The sequence below is a fragment of the Myxine glutinosa genome, chromosome 5 (genome assembly GCF_964187855.1).
Source record: "Myxine glutinosa chromosome 5, kmMyxGlut1.1, whole genome shotgun sequence".
NCBI classification, from domain to species: domain Eukaryota; kingdom Metazoa; phylum Chordata; class Myxini; order Myxiniformes; family Myxinidae; genus Myxine; species Myxine glutinosa.
Genome location: NC_136265.1, coordinates 90531416 through 90558018, shown reverse-complemented (window position 1 = coordinate 90558018; position 26603 = coordinate 90531416). Strand labels below are relative to the sequence as shown.

Sequence of the window (26603 nt, the reverse complement as noted above, 5' to 3'; positions counted from 1 at the left end):
GTCCAAATCCATCCATAACTTATTGAGATATCCTGCCATGTATAATTTTTCGCCCAATCTCCCAATGGTGAAGAATCACTTAAAAAATTATCGTAGCCAGATCCGAATCTGGATCTTCACCAAAATGTATTAATTTCGTCCTTGTCACATACGCTACATCTCTGCCAAATTTGTCTGAATCCGTCAGAATATTTTGTTCATAAACGGACAGACAAACAAACACGTAGACGGGGTGAAAACATAACCTCCATCCACCTTTGATGGCGGATGTCATCATTATTCTGCTACTAATTTCTCCCACAATATCACAATGCTTTGACACGACACTATTCCCATGGGGAAAGTTTTTATTTTCTCTCCAAGTAAGACCTCAAATCAATTATTTTAATGCAAAATTTATATTTATTTAGCTATTTTAAGAGTCTGGAACCAGCTTTGCATGTAACACAACACTGCCTGCATTTACTAAAAGTTACCTTTTCCAGATTTATTTGTGAAAGTGGAAGTGAAAACTGAGCACGACATTGATGTTCACCTGGGTCGACCCGCACCCAATGATGCTGAAGCTTCTTTCTTCAAGAACCATCCCCACGAAGGTTTCTGTAAATGTCTATACATTTTCATTTGAACAGTTTGATGATGAACTCTGGTGTTAAGAAACATAGGGACAATACCCCTGGCGCTCACCTGGTAGAATAAACAGTATACTGCACCGACTAAAGGTATTAAAACCAATTTCAATGGTTGCTGGAGACAGGGCAGCATGTATAATCATACGAACATAATCATCAGTCAGAATCAGTCATTTCATTCATTCAGAATCAGACTTTAAACAAACAAAGAAAAAAATACCTATTTTGGGGGGCAACTCCCCCTCTGCCCCATATACCTCCCAAGACCCCAATTTTTGGAATGCCTTGAACAAACATTGGTACATCAATGGTGATTAAGGTTTGGTGACGTTTCATTGAAATTGTGTGTGAAGTTTTTGAGAACAAAGCAAATTCCTATTTTGGGGGGTCAAACCTGGACCCACTTTGACCTCCTATAGATGCCCTAAGACGTTAATTTCCTTCGTGCCGTGAACAAATATCGGTACATCATGGGTGATGAAGGTTGTGGTCAAGTTTCATCAAAATTGTGTGTGTAGTTTCAGAGAAGAAAGCAAATTCCCATTTTGGGGGGTCAAACCTGAATCCACTTTGACCCCGGTAGACTCCCTTCGACCCCGATTTCTTTCAATGGCGTGAACAAACTTTAGTCACAACACAACAAATATAATTTGTGCCAAATTTGGTCGCAATCCCATCAGCGGTTTCGGAGAAGAAGTTTCAAGTGTTTACGGACGGACAGACTGACTGATGGACAACGTGCCATCTCATGAACTCAGCTGAACTTTGTTCCAGGTGAGCAAAAAAGCTAGAGCAATGCAACTCTGTCATCAAAAGGCATCCGCATGTCATGGGTAGATGCCCTAGTTCGCTGTCCTAAAAATAAACAAGTTTGATTTAAATCCCTTCAGCTGGTTTCAAGTATCCCATTTTCACCATGCAGGACAGGTGAAGCGATCGGTGAAGGTGAAGATTCATCCATGACATCGATTTTCACATAGATCGGTGAAGCGGTTTCAGAGAAGGGATTTTGTTTAAATAACAGCTTTCAAGCTAATATTGCTGCCATACCACGTAACATATGGCCTTAAAAAATGTACACTCTGCATATGTATGGGTGGGGTCTCATGTTTTTGTGAATTTTCGTGTTTATCGGACAAGGTTTGTTTTTCTATCAAAGCCAAACCACATCACCTCCGATATCATCATTTTGAAATTAAATTCAACAAATGGTGTTGGATGCTATTTCTAAAATTTTGCATCATAGTGTGAGCTGTTTCAAAGATATAATTGTTTAATATTTTCCTTCATTTCAATATGGCTGCCACACCATGTGACCAATTTTGTTTTCAAGCTCAACTTTCAATCACCATGCCGAGTCAATGATGTGCAGTAAAGCTTTCAGTCAATGGATTTGGTGGTTTGGGCGCAGATGTTTTTTTCAGGTTTTTCGGTTAAATCGAATATGGCTGCCAAACCATGTGACCTATGATGTCATAAATTTAATATTTCAACACAAATTGGTCATAGATCATGTGCATACTCAAAACTCTGATACCTAAAGGATTGTCGCTTGGTCCCCCTCGGTGAAGACCGGGAAATCACAGATAGCAATCGAGCGTTAACGAAGGCGTTATGTTCAAATAGCGGATTTCGCTATACAAGCATGGGAGGAAGAAAGAAGAAGAAAAACAAGAAGCTGGAAGCTTTTACCTGACGCGATCTCCAAGCATTCTTCAACCCTGCAAAAGTAACTGAAATGAACCGGATTTTATGTACAAAAATAAACAGGTTTATTTTTTGGAACCCGAGAACAAGGAAAACGTGACGATGAAACTAGAACCTAGTTTGGGATCCCACACACCAGACTTGCACACGGACGACGGGATAATTTAAATGAAAAGAAATGTTGTGTGTGTGTGTGGGGGGGGGGGGGGGGGGAGGTTTTTGTGTGCGTGTGTGTGTGCGTGTGTGTGTGTGTGTGTGTGTGTGTGTGTGTGTGTGGTGAAGGGGAGGGTGTGGGGGGGGGGGGTTCTGGGGATGTGTGTGGAAAAGGGGGGGGGGGGGGGAAGGCTTGACTCAACCAGCCTAGGTGTATGGCATTCTCCTCTGGAATGACCGCACGTCCTTGGCACGCATGCACGCTATGCAGGCCCCACTGACCATCTCGAGCGGCAGGCGTGCAGCTTGTCTCCCAGCCGCTTTGATGAGACCCCGCTCTTCGCTCGTCAAAGGAACACCGTCAGCAAGAGTCAAGGGCAGTGGTGATCGAGAGGGGCAAGAGGTCGAGGTCGAGGAATCACGAGGGCAGTAGGGAACAAGGTCCGACCACGAAGTGATCCAAAACGAGAAGGCTAAATGCCGGCCAGCCGTGGTTTTTACGTCCTGTCTCTTGACGTCATTGGTCCTCCCTTCCAATCAGTCCGTCGCCTCTCGACCTCTAGAATGTTCCTCCCACGTCAGACCCTCACCATTGGCAGAGCATTTCGCGCTCTCCTCCTCATGCCATTGGTCGGTGGCCAATCAGTCCGTTGCTTCCTTCTACCAATCAGCGGGTCCTTGCTCTGCACCTGGCCAATCACAAGTCCTTCCTTACTCTGGCCTTTCATTGGTGTGATCTCCCCATCAAACCCCTCGACTGATCCGTTGCGAGGTGGGCGTGGCCTCAGCCGGCCTGAACAATGTTTTATCGCCATGTTGGCGCAATGCGTGCGCGCTTCCTGCTTGCACTTCCGGTGAGTTTTATTGTGGAGGGAATTTAATTAGTATGTGTGGTGTTATTGGGCCTGCCTAGTGTCTATTGGTGTAGTGCCAAAAGGGACAATGGATAAATCACAAGGTCTCACACACAGGGGGATTAACATAATCCCTACGATAATTATCCCAAGGATCATCCTTGAATGATCACAAAGATACACTTACGCGAACAATCAGCCGAAACAAACTTATTACATGTGGGGTTCCCTACCACGATAATCGGAGCACACTACCTATACAGATCTACCTGATCTATATATAGTAGGTCATTTCAACAGGTTGGGACACAGTGTGTGACATGAAAGTGAATTTTTTAATGGCAATGAATTACATACTCTTGCACCTCAAACGACAGAGTACATACATTGCTTTCATATTCCAAGAGATTTAGTGGAAAGCTTGTTGCAAAAAAATGTAAGCATGTTATTAATGACTGTGTGTGCACATATTATGCAGACGTAAGTAACATCGACACCATATTTTTAACTTTTGCTCCTGTACATTTTTATTGCATACATATTTCTCTCTCTTCAGTCACTGTCACATAACCTTATGGGAGGGGGTTAATGTAATTAAAACCATTCAAAGAATCAAACCAGTGTTTTGAGGAAAAATGGATTTTAAAATCCTTTTATTGTGGCTTTTTCAATAAAATTGAAACATTAACATAAAAGTTTCAACATCAAAGGAAAAATTGCTTCAAAGGAAAACGAAATGTATTAATTTGCCTGTTCCCAAATTATTGAACCTTTTATACAACATTTATTCACAAAGAAAGGTCGAAAAATGATATTCTAATGTGTCAGTTAATCATTTTCATCACGGTCTCTGACGATTAACTGATTATTAAATCTGATTAATCTGATTAAAAGTTAGCGATGCCGCTCCCACGGAAACGACCCAATATCATGCCAGGAAAGTCGTCTGGTATCGAGTGGAGATTTTCACGCTACGATCATTGATTGGTTCATACCATTTCCGTAGAAGGTGTGAATTTTATTATTTAGATGATGAAATACTCCAACAACAACAACAACAGGCATTTTAAGGCCATTTCCCCTGCCAGAGTGGGGGTTAGCCTTGCGGGCCCCATGACAATCTCCTCCATTTTGCCCGATTTTTTTGCATCTCCCCTTGTTAACCCCTTTGCCTGCATTTCTTCTTCCACCACCTTTAGCCAAGTCTTACTCGGTCTTCCCCGTCCTCTACTTCCTTCTCCATTCATTTCAATCATTCTTCTCAACCAGTCACTTTCATCCTTCCTCAACACATGACCAAACCATCTCAACCTGTTTCTCTTCACAGCATCCATCACGGGCTCTATTCCCATCATCTTTCGCAATTCATCATTTGTCTTCCTCTCTTTCAACGATACTCCGCACATCCACCGAACCATTCGCATTTCCACCCTTTCCAGCCTTCGTTGCTGCTCTACGTTCATTACCCATGTCTCACTCCCATAAATCATAACACTCCTCACACACGCAGCATACACCTTTCTCTTCAGCTTCAACTACACTCCCCTCCTCGTCAGCACGCCACTCAGTTCCCGAAACTTCTTCCATGCACTTCTCACTCCAGCAACCGTTGCCACAAAACAAGATACCCACGTGGCAAATATTCTTGATGATGATGATGATGATGAAATGACGATGATGAAGATGATGAAATACTCCGACGTAACATAAAATCAACAAGACACCCACATAGCAAATATTCTTTTTATGAGTTGGTGGGAAAGAAGAACGTTTCAGAAAAACTTCTAACCATCATGCTCCCTCAATTAAAGTAGTTAAACTTGCCGAGACCTACGAATATCATAAGGGTACTTGATAACGTGCCGGTTCATCGATGTAACAAGGATTTTTATTAATGGACACCATGCGTTACGTCGATGTTTCCCACAACGGGGTTACATGATTTGTGCACTGACATGACATGTAATGTTCCGACTTGTGCACACTCATGTCTATGCTACTGACCTACTATTCATGAGGATTGCTAATCGTTGTCGAAACGTTTTCTTCATGAAATGTAAATTTGAATCTATCACAGAAATAATGTCACACTTTGGTACCATTTTTTTTTGCCCTGGACACCAGTATGATTTTCAAATCTAAAATATAGTATTTCTCTCTAAAATTTTGTATTGTTCATGAGATATACAAGTATACACACACCTTTTACCACAAACCAGTTTACATCAGAAAACATAGAATTTTTGTGCTCTTTTAGCTCTTTTAGCTCTTTCACGAGCCTCGATTCAGTATACAAAAAAATATATATATATATATATAATTTTTGTGATATTTTGCCCCTTTCATGCATGAACGATGCCCAAGTCACAGTGTGACCCAACCTGGTGAAATGACTCATATCACTCTACCCCAAAATTCATAACAGTATGATTATCATGGAATAACCCAAACTTTTTCACATTATTGCATGTACACAACAATAATTTTTTTGTACTTTGCTGCAGTGGAACAAATACCATGCACATGTTTGGGCAGTGGGCACATTTGTCTGGTCATGTGAATGTCATTTTTTTTACAGATCATGTGCTGTTGTATTTACAGGTGAATCCACTGAATCTACAAGGGAGACTGCACCAACTTTTATGAACAGTGCAGACGCACACCCGCAGGAATCACCAGATGAAACAAGCAAGAGGACTTTTTACAAACAAGACAAAATGAATGTGGAAATGTTTGCACAAAATAATTTTCACAACGCTCACCCAAGAAAGAAAGCTGAACATCAATACAAGTGCAAAAATTGTGGAAAATCTTTCAGTCGCCCAGACAACTTGAAAATACACATGAGAGTTCACTGTGGGGAACGCCCGTACAAATGCACAAGTTGTGAAAAATCTTTCCGTCGCCCAGACAACTTGAAAACACACATGAGAATTCACAGTGGAGAATGCCCATACAAATGCAAAGTTTGTGGTAAATCTTATCGAGCATGGGTGAGCCTCAGAAGTCACTTAATAATTCACAATGGAGAATGGGCATACAAATGCTCAAGTTGTGGAAAATCGTTTAATCGTTCTTACACCCTTAAAACACACATGACATTGCACAATGGCGAGCTTCCGCATAAATGCACAAATTGTGGAAAATCTTTTTATCGGCCATCCACCCTCAAAACACACATGATGATTCACAATGGCGAGCACCCATACAAATGCACAAGTTGTGGAAAATCTTTTAGTTGGCCATCCGGCCTTAAACTGCACATGAGAATTCACAATGGAGAATGCCCGTTCAAATGCACAGTTTGTGGAAAATCTTTTAATCAGGCATCTCACCTTAAAAGGCACATGATGATTCACAATGGACGTTCCTGAATAATGATTCTTTGCCGAAAAAGGAGGGGGAGATTTTGAGTTCGAAGATAACTTCCTCAACTTCAAAAACCTGCAAATGGAGATAACGAACGGGAGAACACCTGTATGTATGTATGTATGTGCACAATTTCTGGGAAAAAAATTTAACGAGTCACCTCACCTTAAATAAAATGCACATGAAAATTCAAAATGGAGAATGCCTGGAGAAACGCACAATTTGTGGAAAGTCTCTCATTCACCTATCCACCCTTAAAATATACATGGGAATACACAATGAGAGATTGGGGCACAGGAGCATTATCTGCAGGGTGCAGCACGAGTGTAGAAAGGGGGGATAAGCCTTAAAGGAGGGGATGGGGTTCGTAGATTTTTTTGATTTTTTTTACATATTAGATACACACCCACATCCCACATACTCACACACACACACACACACGCGGAGGTGGATACTTTGAGAGCTGGGAAGGTTCGACCTTCTGAAACCCAAATTATGGAGATAATAACCAACAAGAACGTTCATACAAATGCACAGTTTGAGCAAATAATTCACTAATTTGTGCGTCATCGAAAGAGATTTAAAATTTCACAATTGAAAACACCCGTGGAAATGTACATTGTGTGAAATGCTTTTTCTCAGTTCCACTCTCAGGAATAGGCAGAAAATGACATCTGTCCAACCTCATGAATGAACTTTCAAACTTGTTCCCTTCTTGAAAACCTGATGGCGCCTTGTTAGTCTTTCTCAGGAGTATGGTCCTCCACTATCGCTCTCTTCAAACGACACCACAGCTTTTTCCGCTCGTCAGAGGTCATGGAATCCATGATCCCTGTTGATATGAAATTTCTCCTTTCCTCCAACAACCTCATCTCAAATCACCAATTTGGTTTCAGACCAGGTCACTCGACCTTGGACATGATGCTTCTACTCTCCAAACAATGGATGGAGGCCCTCAACATCAGACATGAGATCAGGGATGTTCCCCAAAAATAGTCATGTATTCATTTTAACTGAGGAAATGTGAAATCTTAACTGAGGAAATGTGAAATCTTAACTCAGGAAATGTGAAATTGTAACTGAGGAAATGAGTTTCGTTTTCGGACATACACATATGTACCTACATACATAAAACATAGGCCCTATCTCCATTGTAGTTTGATGATGATGATTGACACAATTTCGCTGAGTGATATCAGTGACCCAAATCAAGAAACCAGCATCCCATGCGGAAAGACACGTGATTAGCTGCAACCAAAGATTTCCCAATGATGGTGAACCCTCTTTTTTGGAGGACACCCTTTTGAACTCAGACTTACCAAGAAGTGCAAAAAGGGACACAGATCCCTTCAATTGAAAAATATTTTCATCAAGATATTGAATTGTTATGAAAATACCTGTTTGAATAAAGTGACGACTTGCAGCCATGTCCGACACTGATTTATTTAAATAAGAGTAAAATGTGTACAAGAGTCGCAGGATATGTTAGTTGGTGTCGTGTTCACGATTCATCACCAGTCTTTGGTTTGATTACTGAAGGAACAAATCTGATAACAGCTGTAACTGATGTACTGTGTCAGCAAGGAGAGGTGCATTTCAGAGTATACTGTGGCATTTTAATTTAGGTTGTGGTTATCGGAGAGTACACTGGTACTCTCTATGTAGGAATGCCGCGGGAAAAATTGTCGCTCTCAACTGCTACATACAAAACTAAAGTTGGATTATCTTCTTTAAAAAATTCGCTGAGGCTACATCTGAGAGTCTACCTGGTCTGTTCAGTTGATTGTCGAGGCAGGGATCACTTTTTAGTTCTCCAGACTGTGGAAAAAGCAAAATAAAGCGAAAAAACGAGATCGGTCAAACCCGGGAATTCATCTTCTTGTTCATAATAACAACAATAATAACAATCTTCTTCAGACGGCATATTTCCGAGCTGCCTCTTTCAATGGCAATGATTATGCTACCATTCGACAGAGTTTTACTTCCTGCAACATCCTTTGGTATTATAATTCTCATAGCTTGAAAGGATTCCACGAAAAGTACGAAAAATGACCTTCCTAATCCTATGTAAAAGAATAGGACGGGTAGGCGTGGCTATGACTGTCAATCAGCTTGATGGGGGCGGGGCCGCTAGACACATTTGCCTCAGTGTCGGCGTTATGCGTGATAATGTTATGTGGGATCAAATAATATCAGCAGAAATATCATGCCTCTGGGAACTGCCTTGTTTTTCAGTTACATTTGTGAAAATAAAATAATGGCGAGGTACCAGTGCTGCACACTGCACATGGGACAGGTGATCACGAACCCTCTCGTCAAGGTAAAAGTAAACCACCTGATCAACAAACCATCTCGAGTCACGGTTTCTCGGCACAAGATTCACTACGTCGGTGCATCACTGATGCAGTCGTATAAAACAACCTGAACAAGGAATCCACTCAAACTGAATCTACTATAAATGGAGGTGTGCGCACGTGTGTGTGTGTGAGATACTTTTTCATGTCAATTAATTACGTACTGTTCAGATGTGCCTTTTAACCCTTTAGACTGCTGAGACCCCTTAAACCTTGGAAGACCCTTAAACACTTCGCCCAAAAGACCCAGATGACCCAAAAGTTCCGTGGACCCAAATCGCCCAAAAGTCCCCGAGGACCAAAAGGACCCAGATGACAATGATGACTCAAAAGTCCCTGAATGCCCAAAAGTACCTGAATGCCCAAAAGTCCCCAAAGACCCAAAAGTCCCCAATTAAAATTTGGTCCAATAGACCAACAGGCCCACTAGTTTAATAAATATTTGAACTGACATTCCGTCTTTCTTTCATTTTTGTTTTGGCATACTGCATCGCCTGGAGTGGTCAATGGTCAATTAATGGATATTTAAATATAAAGATCCTAGTTTCCTTATGTCTATGCCCTATTAGTGTTACCTATGGCTACTGGGGTTGGGGATTTGGGAGAGGGAGGTGGAAGCTGGCGGTGGAGGGGGAACAATGATGTTATTTAAAAAATTACAAATTATGCCGGACACCCTCAGTACACCACTGGTGAGCACGTCTGTAAAGTTTGTACTACAACATTTGTAAATCAGTAGTAGAACATCATCTACTCAAATATTATAATACTTATTCAGATGGTGTATTTCTGAGCTGGGCCTTTCTCAATGGCAATGACTGGAGTTTTACTTGGTGCAGAATCCTTTGTTATCATTTGTTTCTCCAGTTTATTTCTCCAGTTAAATATTTACAGATACCCTCGGAGAGCGTGTTCTCTCGTGCTCAACCGAGGCCATTGTAGTTTTACACGGCCACGCCCTTCCCTACACCGACTCAATCAACCCTGAACCGTGCTATGCGCATGCGCAGATAAGAAAGCGTGTCACGTGTACATTGTGTTTGACGAACGCCTTTCTGATGGTTTTTCGTGACTGTATTTTTGTCTGTAGGGATTGTTTTGTGATGGCAATAGACGCCCGCAGACCTACGAAACTTTCGGTTAGTGCACCCTTCGCGACAACAGTCACGTGATTGGATACGTTGAAAACAAACCACAACAGGGCACGTGTTCCAGCTTACTTCCGGTAGTCTCGCCCTCACCGATACTGTTAGCTACTCTCTAAACCAACATCATCCTCATCTTGTTTCGGACCTTTTATAGACTGTAGTTTGTCATCCCCACATTGCCTTTTGAATTTAGCATGAATTTTTCTGTTCACTTATTGAATATCCTGTGGCGGACACAATGCCAGCGGGTCATAATTCCGCGCACCAGTGGGTGACGCGAGCGACCGGACGTGGAAGCAAGGCTCGGGCCACGCCCGGAGCAAAGGAGTCATGAGGCTCAGGGTTGAACTGGAATACATGCCCCGCCTTTCGGCCGACCGGCCACGCCCGAGGGCAAGGCGTGGCCTCGGGATATATATGCGGGCTCGAAAGTCGAGTCGAGTGCTTACGTGCGAGCATAGAATAAAGTGTTTGGTTTTGTTCAACGCATGGTGGCCTACCTTCTTGGCAAACGAGTTGTGTGTGCATGGCACCACACTGGTGACCCCGACTGGTTCAGCCGCAGCTGACCCCTGAACGCGCCATGGCTACCAACGCTGTCGCTGTCAAACTCCCGGAGTTCTGGGAAGCACAGGCCGACGTTTGGTTTGTGCAGGCGGCCAATTGGACGAACTTGGCCCACTCTGCACAGCCTTGCTGTTGAGAAAGCGCCTGGATTGGGCGGACTTACAACTGAATTTTATAAAAAATTCTGGCATCTACTGGGTCCCGAACTCCTCAACACCTTGCACGCAAGCTGCCAGCTTGGAGAGCTCCCTCAGAGTTGCCGACGGGCTATTCTCACCCTCATTCCAAAGAAAGGAGACTTGCTCTTTATTCAAAACTGGCGCCCAATCTCTTTGTTATGCACAGACTATAAGTTATTCTCGAAAGCCTGGGCATCGCGACTTACTCCTCATCTCTCCTCATTGTTGAAAGAAGACCAATGCTATTGTGTACCCAAATGCTCCATCTATGACAACATCTCCCTCGTAAGAGACATGATTGAACTGTGCAAAGAAAACCCCACAGATTTGGGACTTCTTCTCCTTGATCAGGGGAAGGCCTTTGACCGCGTCGATCATCGGTACCTCTTCAAAGTGCTTGAACGGTTTGGACTTGGTCTGACCTTCATTTCTTACATTAAGAAGCTGTACAACAATATTTCTAGTGTGCTTAAGATAAACAATGAACTTGTTACACCCTTGCTTGTTAACAGGGGAATTCGACAAGGTTTCCCCCTCTCTGGCTTGCTCTATGCTCTCTCCATTGAACTCTTACTGGTTTATTTGCATGCTGGACTAACCGGGGCTGGGTTTTCTCATCTTGAACGGCCTATTAAGGTGCTGGCATATGCCGATGATGTGTGTGTCTTTGCGCGGAACCTCAATGACATAAACGTTGTCCGTTATTGTCTATCCGTGTTTGAAAAGGCTTCTTCAGCCAAAGTGAATTGGAACAAAACGAGTGCCTTTTGGCTTGGTCCGTCATGTCACTTGGCACCAAGACCTCCTGCTCCTCTTGCATGGGCCACTGATGGCACGAAATATATTGGAGTGTTCTTGGGTAATGACGCCACAGTAGCAAAGAATTGGGCTGGTGTGTCGGATTTTGTTGAAGGAAAACTGCAAAAATGGAGAAATCTGATAACACAACTGTCTTATCGTGGAAGGGTCTTGGTGATCAACAGTTTGGTGGCCTCTACCCTATGGCACAGGTTCTTTGTGCTGCACCCTCCGGTAGTGCTGCTTCAACAGCTCCAGAAGTGCTTTGTGTCTTTCTTCTGGGATGGAAAGCACTGGTTGTGACCCGAGGTCCTCAGCTTGCCACTGACCGATGGAGGCCAAGGCCTGGTTGACATAAAGAGCCGGTTAATGGCCTTTCGACTTTCAGTTGCTCTACGCATGCTGTACATGCACCCCTCTCCACCTTGGGTTAACGTCGCTCGTCGCCTTTTGCAGCAGGCGGGGAGACTAGGCTATGACCACGCTCTATTCTTGATGGATCTTTCACATCTTGCTATGTCTCCCCTTTCTCGGTTTTATCAGAGTGTACTAAACGCATGGCGAGCTCTAATGACAACAAGAGCCACGCATTCATACACAAAGCAAATGTTCTTGATGGAGCCTTTGTTTTACAATTCAATTTTCCACGATATGCCTGCTGATAGGTGTCTCGTTCAATGCTGTGTCGCGAAGAACATAAAATCGGTCGCCGATCTTTTAAGCCCAAATGGCAGTTGGATTGGAGCTGATGCACTGGCAAGCCTGGTTGGCGTGCGATCCTCCAGAGTTGTGGCATGCATGTTACGCTGTGTGCTTCATACCTATGCACAGCTTGCACCTAATTGGGAGCAAGTCCAAGCAGACAATGAACAAGGTGCTTCTCCTGCTACCTTTCCTGAACTTATTTGCAAGTTTTCTCTTGCCAACTCTCCTCCTTGTACCTCCTTTAGCATAGGATTCAATGGTTTTCCTAAACAAAAAGACCTCCATTTGGGTTGCGTAAGTTTTCTTTTACAAGGGCAAATGACACAGCGGAAGGTTCGATGGAGAGACCTCTTACCTTGTCCCCCCCCCCCCCCCCATATTTTCCGAATTGGAAAGGATTCTATCATCCTCCTGTGCCGCCACGACATGGCGACCTCCAATGGAGACTTGCACACTGGATCCTCCCTTCTAACCACTTGCTGCACCGCTTCTCAAGTCTCCTGGCAGATGAATGTCCCTTTTGTAAAAGGCCTGAAAACCTCTTTCATATTTATGTTGAATGTCAACGGTTGGCTCCTTTATTTATTTTTCTTAAAAATTGTTTTGGCAGGATTGGTTTGGTTTTCAACACTTATGTTTTCATTTATGGCTTAGACATCGCACACAAGAATTTGAATGATGTGTTAGGTAATTTCCTGCTTGCACAGGCAAAAATGGCAGTGTATAAATCAAGAAAAAGAAAAGTTGATGATTTGGAGCTAATGAGGAAAATGCCTTGTTCTTGTTTAAAAATCTTGTGAAGAGCCGTGTAAAGTTGGACTTTGCTTTTTTTTCCATAACAGGAAGGCTGCCACAGTTTGAGGCCAAATGGTGTGTGAAAGAAGTCATTTGGAAAATCTTGGAGAAACGTTTATTGTTTTGTGAAATGTTTTCTGCATAATTTTACTGTATTAATATTTTTTGTCTCTGTTGTTCTCCTTGAAATGAGAATGTGACCCCTATTTGGGGTTTGCTTTTCTATTTTTATAATAAAAAGATACAAAAGTCTCTCTGTCTCTGTCTCTGTCTCTGTCTCTGTCTCTCTCTCTCTCTCTCTCGCGCGCCATCTGCTGGCTGTCAGTGCGTTGGGTGCGGTGTCATGGCGTCTGCTCGCTTCGTGTCGTGAGTGCTCTGTGTTGGCTGTTTCCTATTTCCCTTATTCACTCCATTGTGTCCCTGTTTCTGATTGTAAAGTTTTCCCCTTGTTTCCTGTGTGTGTTGAGACTTGAGAGAGAGCGGGAGAGCGCACGGTAAGTGTTTTCGCAGGTTGTTGTTGAAACCTTCGGTTTCTGGGCCTGCGTTTCATTTGCCTTGTTTTTCTGGTCGAACTGCTCGTCGGTGGTTTCGATTCCTCATTTATATATTGCTTTTCCTTATCTTTTTCCTTTACCTTCACTTGCTGGTTGCTTGTGACAGGTTTCTTTTTGTTTAAACTTAAACTTCCCTTATATATTTTTTTCAGCTATGGCAAACGGACGTTTGTCCAATAGTGTGTACGAGTCGCTCACTCGTAAGGAGGGAGTGATAATTACTCCACCTGATGGAGTTAGTGTTGAGAATGTGGTGATTGGTTTAGGAGACCTTGTTGGAATCGAGAATGTTCTTGCAGCTTCAAAAATGAATCATCGCATCGTGGTTTTCCTGTCGGACGTGCGACACGTGGCCCAGGCGGTTGAAATCGGTTTAACCGTCCCGCCGGATATTTTTGTTAACGTTAATCCTTTGGACACAATGGCCGTTCGGTTAACTCTGTCCAATATTCCTCCTTTTTTTACTAGTGAAGAGATCGTCTCTGCACTAAGTGTCTTTGGCACAGTTGTGTCGCGGGTCTCGATGGTGCCGCTTCGTCCTCGCACTGACGCCTCGGTTCGGCATGTTATGTCGTTCCGACGTCATTGTTATATCATTTTAAAAGACTAGGGCATGCCCGTACTATATATATATCTAAAAGTATATCCCCCCCCCCCCCCCTCTATTTACATGCAATGGTTTGGTCCAAAGCGAACGGCTTGCGAGTACGGTGACAATCCCCCCCCCCTCTATTTACATGAAATGGTTTGGTCCAAAGCGAACGGCTTGCGAGTACGGTGACAATCCCCCCCCTCTATTTACATGAAATGGTTTGGTCCAAAGCGAACGGCTTGCGAGTACGGTGACAATCCCCCCCCCCCCCCCCTCTATTTACATGAAATGGTTTGGTCCAAAGCTAACGGCTTGCGGAGTTTGGTAAAGAAATCGCCATCGCGTGCACAAACGCGCAGGAAAGCGAATGAATCGCAAATTAGTTTTAATTAGTTTTAAAACATAGTTTAACGCCCGAGCGAGTTTAACGCAATCGCAAATCGCATCGCAAAGCGAAAGAATCGCAAATTAGTTTTAATTAGTTTTAAAACATAGTTTAACGCCAACATAGCGCCAACATAGTTTTCCGACGGGAAATAAATGAATACGCTCTCAAATGTGCCGTCCGAGGCAGAGTCTGTTCGCCACGTTCGGCACGCGTGATAGCTCGCTGCTCTCTGATTGGTTGAATCGTTTTTTGGACATAGCTCGGTAACTACTTCTGCGATTAATTTAAAACCTTGAAAAGGCACATCCTCGGGTCCCCAGCAATATACCTGGCAAGTTTCAAGTATATTGGACCCGTGGTTGTCGAGAAACAGCGGTCACAGACAAACATACAAACATACATACATACATACATACATACATACAAACATACATACATACATACATACATACATACACACAGAGATTAGTGGAATTATAGATAGATAACGCTCAATCACTCAATGCAGTTATGACGTTGAAATATAAAAACCGCAATTATCAAATCTATATTGCAATGGAAACTATAACTTGCTTTAATTGTGGTGAATCGGGGCACTTAAAAAACGTTTGCCCCAAGAATACCGCCGATGATGCATCGATACCGGTGAAGACCATTAACACAAAAAGTGGTCCATCTAGAGTCGGGGACCCTCGTGATGCCTCAAACACGAGTAATTTACCTGAGCCGTCGGCGGCGGGGGTGGCTCAACCCCAGGCAGATGGTGAGGGGTTTACCGTTGTTCCTTATAAAAGGAAACATAAATTAAAACATTTAACTGATAACAGTCAGGATGTGGCAGCGAGCTGTCCAAAAAAGATGGCACCAGCTGACGAACATGACGAGTCCCGTTTGGAAGCAGCAATATCTGAGGTTTTTAAAACCAAAAATCGGTTCGACGTTCTTGCTCTGGAGGATGATAATGCTTCTGCTTGTGGAGTTGGTGAACTCGAACAGGAAGTTGGTGTGGTGCAACAGGAAGCGCATGTGACCACTCCCATGGTCACAGGCACCGTGTATGTGAACGCCGAGTCCACTCTTGTCCCTCTTCCTGCTGGGGGTGAGGTGTGTGACGTTCCTGAGTTGCAGGCAACCTCGAGCCCAGGTGAATCAGAGTGTAAGGCATCAGCTGATGACGTGCTGGGTTTGCCCCCAGCAGAATGTGAAACTTCTCCTGATAGTACATCTCTTCCTCTCCCTCTTCCTCCTCCCGCTCCTCCCCCTCTTCCCACCCCCCCCTCCTCCTCCCACCCCCCCTCCTCCTCCCACTCTCCTTCCTCCTCCCACTCTCCTTCCTCCTCCCACTCCTCTTCCTCCTCCCATCCCCCTTCTTTCTCCTCCCGCCCCCCCTCCTCATCCTCCTCCCCCACATACCCCTCTTCCTTCTGCTTTGGGTGCGGAATGTGACGTTTCCCTTGTGAAGCCACTAGCTCCATATCAGGAGCATGAAACTGATGTCATGGACATGGACCGACACTCGGAATGTGATTCGGACGGGACCTCGTCGCTCGCCTCTGCCGGGAGTGTCGAAGCCTGGAATGACCCGGGTTTTCCCCAAGATTTGGAGGGTGAGACCAGTGTTCCACCCTCCGAGATCATAAAATTTCTCCAGGACACTTTTCGGAAGAAACGGGTAAAAATTAAAGATTTTTTCCCTGACCTAATCGGCTTTGTGGTCTCTGCGAAGCGACTGCTTGTTAAAGCCGGACAGCTTGGCGTGACCGAATCACAGGTCTATCGTCTCCGGAAATGTATCCTGAAAGCGAAGAAGGAGCTGCAGATGTAGCCCAGCCAAGCTGTTTGACACGTTTATATACACCCTTATATCATGGCTTTCTCCTTCGCCAGTTTGAATATTAATGGGGGACGCTCTTCCCTAAGGAAAATTGAAGTTAAACAATTTGTTAAGGAAAATCGCATCGATATTCTACTTCTACAAGAGACAAGATGTAGTTCCTCTTGTATGGGGGAGTGGCAAAGGATAATGAAAGGAAAATGGTTTTTTAGTAGTCTGGAACACCCAAGGGCTGGGGTAGCTGTCTATTTACAGCCTTCCTTCTGTAGCTCTCATATAGTTTTTAATGACATAATCAAAGGGTATTTAATTTCAGTCACTTTTACGCACAGTGGTTTTAAACACACGGTACTGAACATTTACTCACCTAGTGATAGCACAGAAAGACTTGCCTTTTATACTAAGTTGGAAACATCTCTCATGCACATTGATTTTAATGGACTTGTCTGTTTGGGTGGAGATTTTAACTGTACCGTGGACCCTGCCCTTGATCGTAATGGAGAGGAGCCTCACCCAGCAAGCGCAGTGCCTCTGTTAAGATCCTTGTCCAAGTTCTCCCTTGTTGACGTGTGGAGAATCCGCAATCTTTCTGTCCGCCAATATACGTGGTGTCGGTGCTCAAAGAGTCGCCTCTCGCTCGCAAGATTGGACCGGTTCTATATTAACAGTATTTTTCTGAATATCGTGAGTGGCGCGGACATTGTCCCGAGTGGCTTCTCAGATCATCACATGGTTACGCTTTGTGCTTGCCTACCAGTTCGGAATCGTGGTGCTGCCTACTGGACCTTTAATGTGAGCCTTTTGGAAGAAAAAATGTTTGTTGATGCATTTCATGCATTCTGGAGGGCCTTGCTCCAACGTAAACCATCCTTCCCCCGCTTTGGGCAGTGGTGGGACAATGCCAAAGTACAGATGAGATTGTTTTGCCAACAATATGGAGCTTATCGTACTCAACACAACTCTGCCCTTCAATCCCTGATTGCCAAGGAAATACTATCCTTGCAATCCAACCTCTTGGCTTCTAGTACTGAGAGAACGAACTCTCTGCTGGCGAAGAAAAAAGCTCTTCTTGCTGATCTATGTGCAAAGCAAGCTAGAGGAGCGCTGATTCGTCTCCGAATGGAGAACCTGCGTCATTTGGATACCTCCTCCAAGTTCTTTTTTGCACTGGAAGTCCGAACTAAGAGAGGTCAGCAGATAACTTCAGTAAGGACGAAGGAAGGAAGAATAACACACGATCAAAAAGACATCAGGTATTCCCTCAAGAACTACTTCTCTGACCTGTATCGCGCTAAGGGAATCGATAACGAGATCACGGGATCCTTGACTTCCTCCTTACCCACCTTGTCGGAGTCTGCGTGCCTGCAACTGAACAAGGAGCTAACCATGGAAGAACTCCATGCTGCTTTACAAACCTTACCTTCAGGTAAGGCCTCTGGCTTGGATGGGATACCTGCAGAATTCTACAAAGCTTTCTGGGACCTCCTGGGACCAGAGTTACTCGAAGTTTTGGTTGACAGCCTACGATTAGGCTTACTGCCGCTAAGCTGTCGTAGGGCGGTACTCGCCCTGGTCCCAAAGAAAGGAGACCTCCAGCAACCGCAAAATTGGCGTCCCATCTCACTGCTTTGTACGGATTACAAAGTTTTCTCCAAGGCTCTTACCAACCGGCTCAGGCCCGTGATTGGCGACATCATACACCCCGATCAATGCTACTGTGTTCCGAAAAGGACAATACATGACAGTATTTTTATCGTGCGTGATTTAATTGATATCTGTGATCTTAAACAAAGAAATGTTGGTTTGGTTTTTTTAGACCAAGAAAAGGCCTTTGACACCATTGATCACTTTTATCTTTTTTCGGTTTTACGTGGGTTTGGGTTTCCAGAAAATTTTATCTCTCACGTACAGTTACTGTATAATAATATCTTTAGTCTACTCAAGGTTAACAATATTTTATGTCCACCTTTCCCGGCCAGTAGAGGCATTCGCCAAGGATGTCCTTTGTCTGGCCTCCTGTACTCCCTCGCACTTGAACCTTTGCTTGTTCGCTTGTGTGCACGTCTTCTCGGTTTCCTTCCGCAACCAACGGCGCACCCAGTTAAGGTGATCGCTTATGCAGACGATCTTTGCGTAATCGTTCATTCGGATGAAGATGTCTCAGCCTTGGTCCAATGTGTCCATGAATTTAGTTTGGCAAGCTCTGCAAAGGTCAATTGGAAGAAGAGCAGTGCTCTTTACCTTGGTCCACAAAATGGAGCCATTCCTCCAACTCTGCCCGAACAACTTGAATGGACAAGGGATGGAATCCTTTATCTCGGTGTTTTTCTTGGCCCTGGGAACTTCATTTTAAAAAACTGGGAGTCTCTTATAATCAAAACTGAGAGACGGTTGCTGAAATGGAGGGGTTTACTCTGTCAACTTTCTTATCGAGGCCGAACCCTTGTTATAAATAATCTTGCGGCATCAATGCTTTGGCATGTTTTAATGGCACTGCAGCCCCCAGATCCCGTTCTCAAAAAGCTACAAGCTACTTTTATCGACTTTTTTTGGGGAGGTAAGCACTGGCTTCGACCTGGTGTGCTCAGCCTGCCTGCTGCTCAGGGAGGACATGGACTGATTGCTGTTTCTAGCAAAGTGATGGCTTTTCGCCTCCTTTCACTTCGTAGGCTGCTGTACACCGACGTCTCGTGGAAAGCGTCGGCTCACTGCCTGCTTCAGCAAGCAGGGAAACTCAACTACGACCAAGAACTGTTCCTTATAGACACCACGAAAGTTGATGTAACACCAGTTCCTCTATTCTATAGGAGTATGCTGAAGGCATGGCAAGCGGTTCCTGTTCGCCGTGACAACAGGAACTATTCTCTTGAGCTGTTTTTAAACGAGCCCATCTTTCTAAACCCCATATTTGAAGGGGTCTGCAGTAACCGTGCTTTTATGCAAAAGTTTATTGACGTTGGATGCATCAAGGTTAAACATCTCAGAACCCCTTTTCCTTACAAATGGAAGCCAGCTGCTGACATTGCTGTAGCCACCGGAGTTCGATCCATTCGAGTCATAGGAAGGATCTTTTCTGTGATCCTGCGTTTTTTCAAGGGAACCGGGCTAAAATGGGCCCCACAGGCGGAAGCTAGCCCTTCTTTATCCGAATTTCTCTTTCCTAGACTTCTACTTCATTTTCAGGGCTTCACCTCTTTTCATTTGATGGAGAAATCTTGTGTTTATGCTTTGTGTGTTTTAACCCTTGTTCATGATAGACCCGCAGAACCGCAAGCGCACTGGGGGAGAATGTTCCGGACCACTCCTTTCACCACCATCAATTGGCTTACTATGTACAAGGCCCCCATCGCCAAGCGCTCCGGAGACTTACAATGGCGGCTGGCGCACTACATTTTACCATCAAATGTTTTATCGCATCGCATATGTTCCGATAACACGGAATTATGTCTGTTTTGCGGTGCGACGGAAACCATTTCTCACATTTTTGTTGATTGTCCTCGGTTGGCACCCCTTTTTACAGTTTTATCGCGTGTGGTCCGGGGGCTTGGCCTAATTTTTACGCATTGTGTTTTTATCTTCGGTTTCACCACTTCCCGCCTGTGTAAAGATGAGTGCCTTTTAGCCAACTATTTGTCTTCTGAAGCAAAACTTGCCATATACTTGTCGAGAAAACACAGGATGCAAAATGCCTGTAATTCTGCTGATGATGCTGTTCACCTCTTTAAAGCCTTCGTCACATCGCGTGTAAATCTCGAGTTTCAATCGAATGATTGCACAGTGTTCTTACAACGGTGGTGTGTCAAGGCATCCTTATGTCAACTGGCTGATGGTTCTCTTGCAATGAATTTATGATTTATCTTGTCTCCCATTTTAAACTTGTACAGCCATCGCCTTGAATTGTTTTTTTGGGTTTTCACTGTGAACAATGTTTTCCTGGCAACAAACGGGGACAAATGTCGAATGTTTCTCCCTCTCTCTCTCTCTCTCCCTCTCTCTCCCCCTCGCTCTCTCTCTCTCTCTCTTTCTCTCTCTCTCCCCCTCTCTCTCTCCAAATTTGGGGGGGGGGGGGTTACAGCTCGACCCGGGGGTAAATGAGTGAACTGATCACCGCTGTAGCCCCAGAAAGCTTGCAACTCCAAAGCTTCATACAAATGGAGCATCTGTAAGATGGAGAACCTACAAGATGGGGCACCTGCAAGATGGATGACCTGCAAGATGAATAACCTGCAACATTGCGTGCCTGCAAGATGGCGCACCTCCAAGATGGAGCACCTCCAAGATGGAGCACCTGCCCATTACGATCGGCCTTTTTTCAACACCTCTGGAGTGGCTCACAAGTCCCCAAGTTCATCAAGGAAAACATATCTGAAAAGTGTTATGATGTAATGCGTTCACAAACATTCCTCCAACAGTGAACATGGTGACGTGTTACATGGTGCATTCAGAAAGGAACACGGTTGGGAAGGACACGGATGCTCTGTCGCTCCCGGCTACTGGTTGTGCGAGGTTTGTCTCCTGGTCTGTCCATTTGGATCGCATTGGGATCACCAATAAAAAAAAAAAAAAGAAAAAAAAGAAAGAAAGAAAAAAAAAGTCTCTCTCTCTCTCTCTCCCTCTCTCTCTCTCCCCCTCCCTCTCTCCCCCTCTCTCTCTCCCCTTCTCTCTCTCCCCCCCTCTCTTTCCCTTTCTCAATTTTTCACTTTATTTAATCAAACGCTTAATTTGTTCTTGATGTGTTCATAGTTCTTGTGTGAGTATTTCCTTTAAAATTGTTTGTGGTTACTGTTTGTGTCCTCACCTTTGGTTGGTAAAAATTTTTTACTTGCTGATTTCTTTTGAATATCCTTTGTTCTTTTTTGGTGTGTTTATGATCCTTATACAATGTTTCTTTGAACTCGTTGCTTGGTTTGACACTGCTTTGTGGAATGGTTTTATACTTTTATAATAAAAAGATACAAAAGTCTCTCTCTCTCTCTCTCTCTCTCTCTCTCTCTCTCTCTCTCTCTTTGTCGCCACCTATCGGCCGTCGGAGCGTTGGGTGTAGCGTCATGGCGGCTGTGAGCAACTGCTCTGTGTTTTGGTGAGTTTGTCGTGAGTTTTCCCCCCTCTCCTGCCCTCCCCTGCCCCCCCCCCCTCCCTCTCCTTTTCCACCCTGTGTGCTTTGGCATTTGTTCTCATCTGTTCTACACCTTTTCCTTCGAGAGAGAGAGGATTGAGAGCGGGCCCATTCTGGGCGCGGCCTACTGCCGTTGACGGCGCGTTGTAAGCCATTTCTGTGCTTATAATGCACGTTTATTTTTTACTTTAGTTCGTTTTTTTAGGTTAGATACCCTCTTGTCCGGCTCGGACAAGCGGGGAGAGGGGGGGTATTTTCGCCGGAATGGCGAATGCACGCTCTCGTCGCGATGACTTTGAAGGCTTAACCAGGAAGCACGCGTTTGTGTGCGTGCCTCCGGATGGAGTCCCTGTCGAGGACATCATCCTCGCTGTGGGGAGCATTGTTGGAGATGAAAATATACGTGCAGCTTCGCGTATGAACCAGAAAGTGGTGGTGTTCGTTTCGGACGAGGAACTCGTCCATGACGTGGTAAGCGCGGGAATAACCACGGAAAGCGGTCACTTTATGATGGCATCGCCGCTATTAACCCCCGCGACGAGAGTGGTTATTTCCAACGTACCACCATTTATCCCAAATGACAAGTTAATGACCGTGCTATCACGGTACGGTAAAATGGTATCGAGGATTTCAACAATCCCTCTTGGGTGTCGGAATGAACGTGTTAAGCACGTAATGAGCTTCCGCAGACAGGTGTATATGGTCCTTCCAGACCGTGGGGACGACACGGGCCTCAATATCACTTTCAAAATTAATTTTGAAGAGGCAAATTTCCAGCTATACGCATCGTCCACCACCTTAACATGCTTTCAGTGTGGAGCGTATGGACATTTAAAACGTTCTTGTCCCAAAGCCTCGTGTGTCAGGTGTGGCAAGACGGGTCACACTGCCATAGTTTGTAAGGAGGAGGTTGCTCTGCTAATGAATGCGCCCAGGGGGAGGGAGGTAAACGCTGCTCCACTAATCAATACTCCCAGTGGGAGGGAGGTTAACGTTGCTCCACTAATTGAGATTCCCAGTGGGGGGGAGGCTATCGCATTGCCACCGCCTAAAATTCCTAATGAGGGTGAATCCAGTGTTCCAAGCGTGAACGCATTTATTCTTCCTCAGCAAAATGTTGAAATGGACACTGATAGCAAGGTGGCGACGAGTAAACGAAGGGCTCCGGATGATAGTGACTCATCTGGAGCAGGTAAAAAGGTCGTGCTCGATTTTCAGGCTGTTAGTGAAAAAACTCTTCAGGATGCACCTGGAATCTCTCTGCAAAGCGCGGACCAAATAAATAAAGAGGAAAACCCAGAAAAGAGCATCAGGGTTCAGCCGCTAAAACAACGCGCTTCCATTACTCACACGGACGACGTTAATGATGTAAATAATTCAGGCCATGATACCGTGAATGGCGCATCATTGATCCAAGCGAATGTCGCCGAACAGGCTGACATCCACAATAAATCTGCCAATATAGCAGAAAAGGACGAAAACATAAATCCACAGGAATGTGGGAATAATAATTTCATGCCAATTGAGGAAATCAGTAATCAATGTGCTGATGTTTCCCAAACACAGCACTGCGTGGACCCCCCAGACAAGGGAAGGCTAGGTTGCATAGCAGGAGAAGAAAACGGTATTGACCCAGACCCCATTGGACCACTTTCTGATTCATCAGAATCGGAAGAGGAGGTGGAGGTAACAGCATTATCACAAGTAATGCCAGATCAACCCCCAACCCCTCCCCATATTGTTCTCTCATTCCTCAATGAAACGTATAGACAGCGAAATGTCATCATTGGGGATCATTTCCCTGATTTGGCTCCCTTTATTCAGGCTGCAAAACTAGTCATTAAAAAATCTGAGGAACTAAACCTAACAAAATCGCAGTTTCATCGACTAAAGAAAATCATAACAAAGGCAAAGAGTGAGTACTCACAGTGTCAGGCAAAATTTACTAATGAGTGATGAAGACGCTTAATCTTGCAACACTCAATATAAATGGCGGTGGGGCCAGTCACATCCGCCAGATCCAAGTGAATAGTTTATTCAAAAGGAAACAAGTCGATGTAATATTACTGCAAGAAACTCATATTATTGAGAAGGTTGAACATGACTGGAGCAGCATGTTCAAAGGTAAATGTTTCTTCAGTAATATGTCATCTGTATCTGCTGGAGTGGGGTTTTTGCTAAAACCAGGACTTGTACCTGAATCTTGCCTCTTTCAGGAGGTGATTCGGGGACGTTTTGCCTCCCTGGAATTGGTGATCAATAGCCTGAAGCTTATTATTTTTAATGTATATGCACCAAGTGAGAGTACTAACCGTAAAGCCTTCTTTACTGAAGTGATAAACCATTTAAATTTGTTTGACCCAAATCAGTGCATATGCATGGGGGGAGATTTCAATTGTACGCTAGAGCCCAAAATAGACAGAAATTCACCGGAACCACATCCTGAGTCCCACGGTGACCTCTCCCAGTTCCTTTCAGGTGGGGTTTTTTTTGGATGTATGGCGATTGATGCACCCAAATGACCGGCAGTTTACATGGTGTCGATGCTCCAATGGCCAAGTATCCTTAGCGAGGCTTGACCGCTGGTACATCACCCCACGATTAAGGAATATTGCAACCTCCTCAACAATTACCCCTTCCATCTTCTCTGACCACCACATGGTCACGGTGGGCCTATCTTTCCCACAATTCAAACGGAGGAGCGCCTATTGGAAATTCAATACAAGCCTTTTGGATGATACCCTGTTTAAGGAAGCCTTTCGCATCCTATGGATAGCAATAGTTGGAAAAAAGCCCCTCTTTGCTTCCACTAACCTTTGGTGGGATAATATGAAAACTCATATACGACTGTTTTGTCAACAGTTTAATTCCCACATCACCCATGAAAATCAAATCACATTGGCACGGTTGGAAACCGAAATTCTAAAACTGCAAAACAAAATGGCAGAGCAGGAAAATGAGGCAAATTATAAATTGCTCCTTGAAAAAAGGACCCAACTCCGGGAACTATTACAGGAGAAGGCTGCAGGACTGCTAGTTAGACTGAGAGTAAAAAGCATCAAAGTATCGGATAGTCCTAGCAAAGCCTTCTTCCACTTAGAAGCTGAAACGAAGCCTCCCCAGCTTATTTCATCAGTTAAGGACCCCAGTGGGAATGAAATTACAAGTTCTGATGGGGTAAAAATCACTATTAGAAAGTATTATTCTGAACTATTTGCTAAAAAAGATATAAATGAGGATAAAATAAAATGTTTTACCTCCCATCTCCCAACCCTAACTGAGACGCAACGCCTGGAGCTGGATGTGCCCTTAAGTCTTGATGAATTACAGCGTGCCCTGGTTGGAATGGAATCTGGAAAGGCTCCTGGAATTGATGGCCTGCCAACTGAGCTTTACATGGAATTTTGGGACATCTTGGGCCCAGAACTATTGATTGTAATCCAAGAATCCTTGCGAAAAGGTGTAATGCCACTAAGCCTAAGGAGAGCAGTGGTGAGTCTTCTCCCAAAGTCAGGAGACCTCCGGCGGATGGAGAATTGGAGACCGGTTTCAATAATGTGTACCGACTATAAACTGTTTTCGAAAGCAATGGCAAATCGCTTAAAAAAAGTCATTGGTGATCTGGTTTTACCTGATCAGACATTCTGCATCCCCAGTCGTTCGATTTACGACAACATTTTTTTCGTGCGGGATTTAATGTATGTTCGCCATGACCAAAATGATTTTGGAATATGTTTTCTAGACTTTGAAAAAGCCTTTGACAGCATTGACCATGTTTTCTTGTGCCATGTTCTTGAAGCATGTGGGTTTGGGGTAATTTTCAGGGCCTTTATAACTTTATTGTACACTGACATCTCCAGTGTAATTAAGGTGAACAATGAACTGGTTCCCCCCATAAAGGTTCAGAGGGGGGTACGGCAGGGTTGCCCAGTCTCAGGTTTGCTTTTTGCGCTAGCAATGGAGCCATTTCTTTGCACACTGAGAAAGAATATCTCTGGCCTGACCTGTTTTCCTGGAAGCCCACCAATGACTATATCGGCCTATGCAGACGATGTTTGCGTCATTATAAAAAACCACCAAGACATTGTTGCTCTTGTAAAGTCCTTAAGAACCTTTTTCATGGCTTCATCTCTGAAGGTTAATTGGACGAAAAGCAAAGCTCTTTGGGTGCCATACCTTAATAGCTGCCTACCTGTCTCAACACATCTGCCTGCTCTTCCAGAAAACTTGGAGTGGAAAACAGATGGTGTTGATTACCTTGGTGTGTCCCTGGGCTCTACACAATTTGAGAAAAGGAATTGGGAAGGTGTGACCGGAGAAATAGACAGGAGGCTGAACCTGTGGAAAAGAGCCCTACCGCACCTCTCATTTAAGGGCCGAGTCTTAGTGCCAAACAACTTGGTTGCTGCAACGTTGTGGCATCGCTTTATTTGCCTGCAACCACCAGAAGTGTTGCTGGACAGGATACAGGCCAAACTTGTGGACTTTTTTTGGGGAGGCCATCATTGGCTGCGGCCAAGTGTAATATGCCTTACTTCATCGGAAGGTGGTCAGAGCCTTGTTCACGTGAGATCCCGTCTCATGGCTTTTCGCCTGTGCTCCATTCAACGCCTCCTATTTGGTGAAAACCTGCCAAACCATGCCTTGGCTTGCCATATTTTACAGCAGGCGGGTAGACTCGGCTATGGTCTCGAAGTATTCCTGACTCACCTCAAGTACGTGAATACATCAACGCTCCCCATATTTTACCAGAGCCTTCTCAGTGCCTGGGAAAGACTTTCCGTGAGCCGTAAAGCAGACACCTACTCCCCAGGGATGTTTGAGGTTGAACCCCTGTTCTTCAATCCTCTCTTCCCTG

At 44.4% G+C, this 26603-nt stretch overlaps 1 protein-coding gene across 2 annotated transcripts in view; it reads left to right on the top strand.

The window, feature by feature from the left end:
- The window catches only part of LOC137427361 (uncharacterized), a 123740-nt gene extending 115602 nt beyond the window's left edge, over window positions 1-8138 (top strand). For both annotated transcript variants that reach the window (XM_078778378.1, XM_068116799.2), the window contains exons 3-4: window positions 486-596; window positions 5948-8138. In XM_078778378.1, the coding sequence (XP_078634504.1) occupies window positions 486-596; window positions 5948-6720 (884 nt within the window). In that variant the 3' untranslated portion in view covers window positions 6721-8138. The remainder of the gene's footprint in view (window positions 1-485; window positions 597-5947) is intronic.
- The last annotated feature ends 18465 nt before the right edge of the window (window positions 8139-26603 follow it).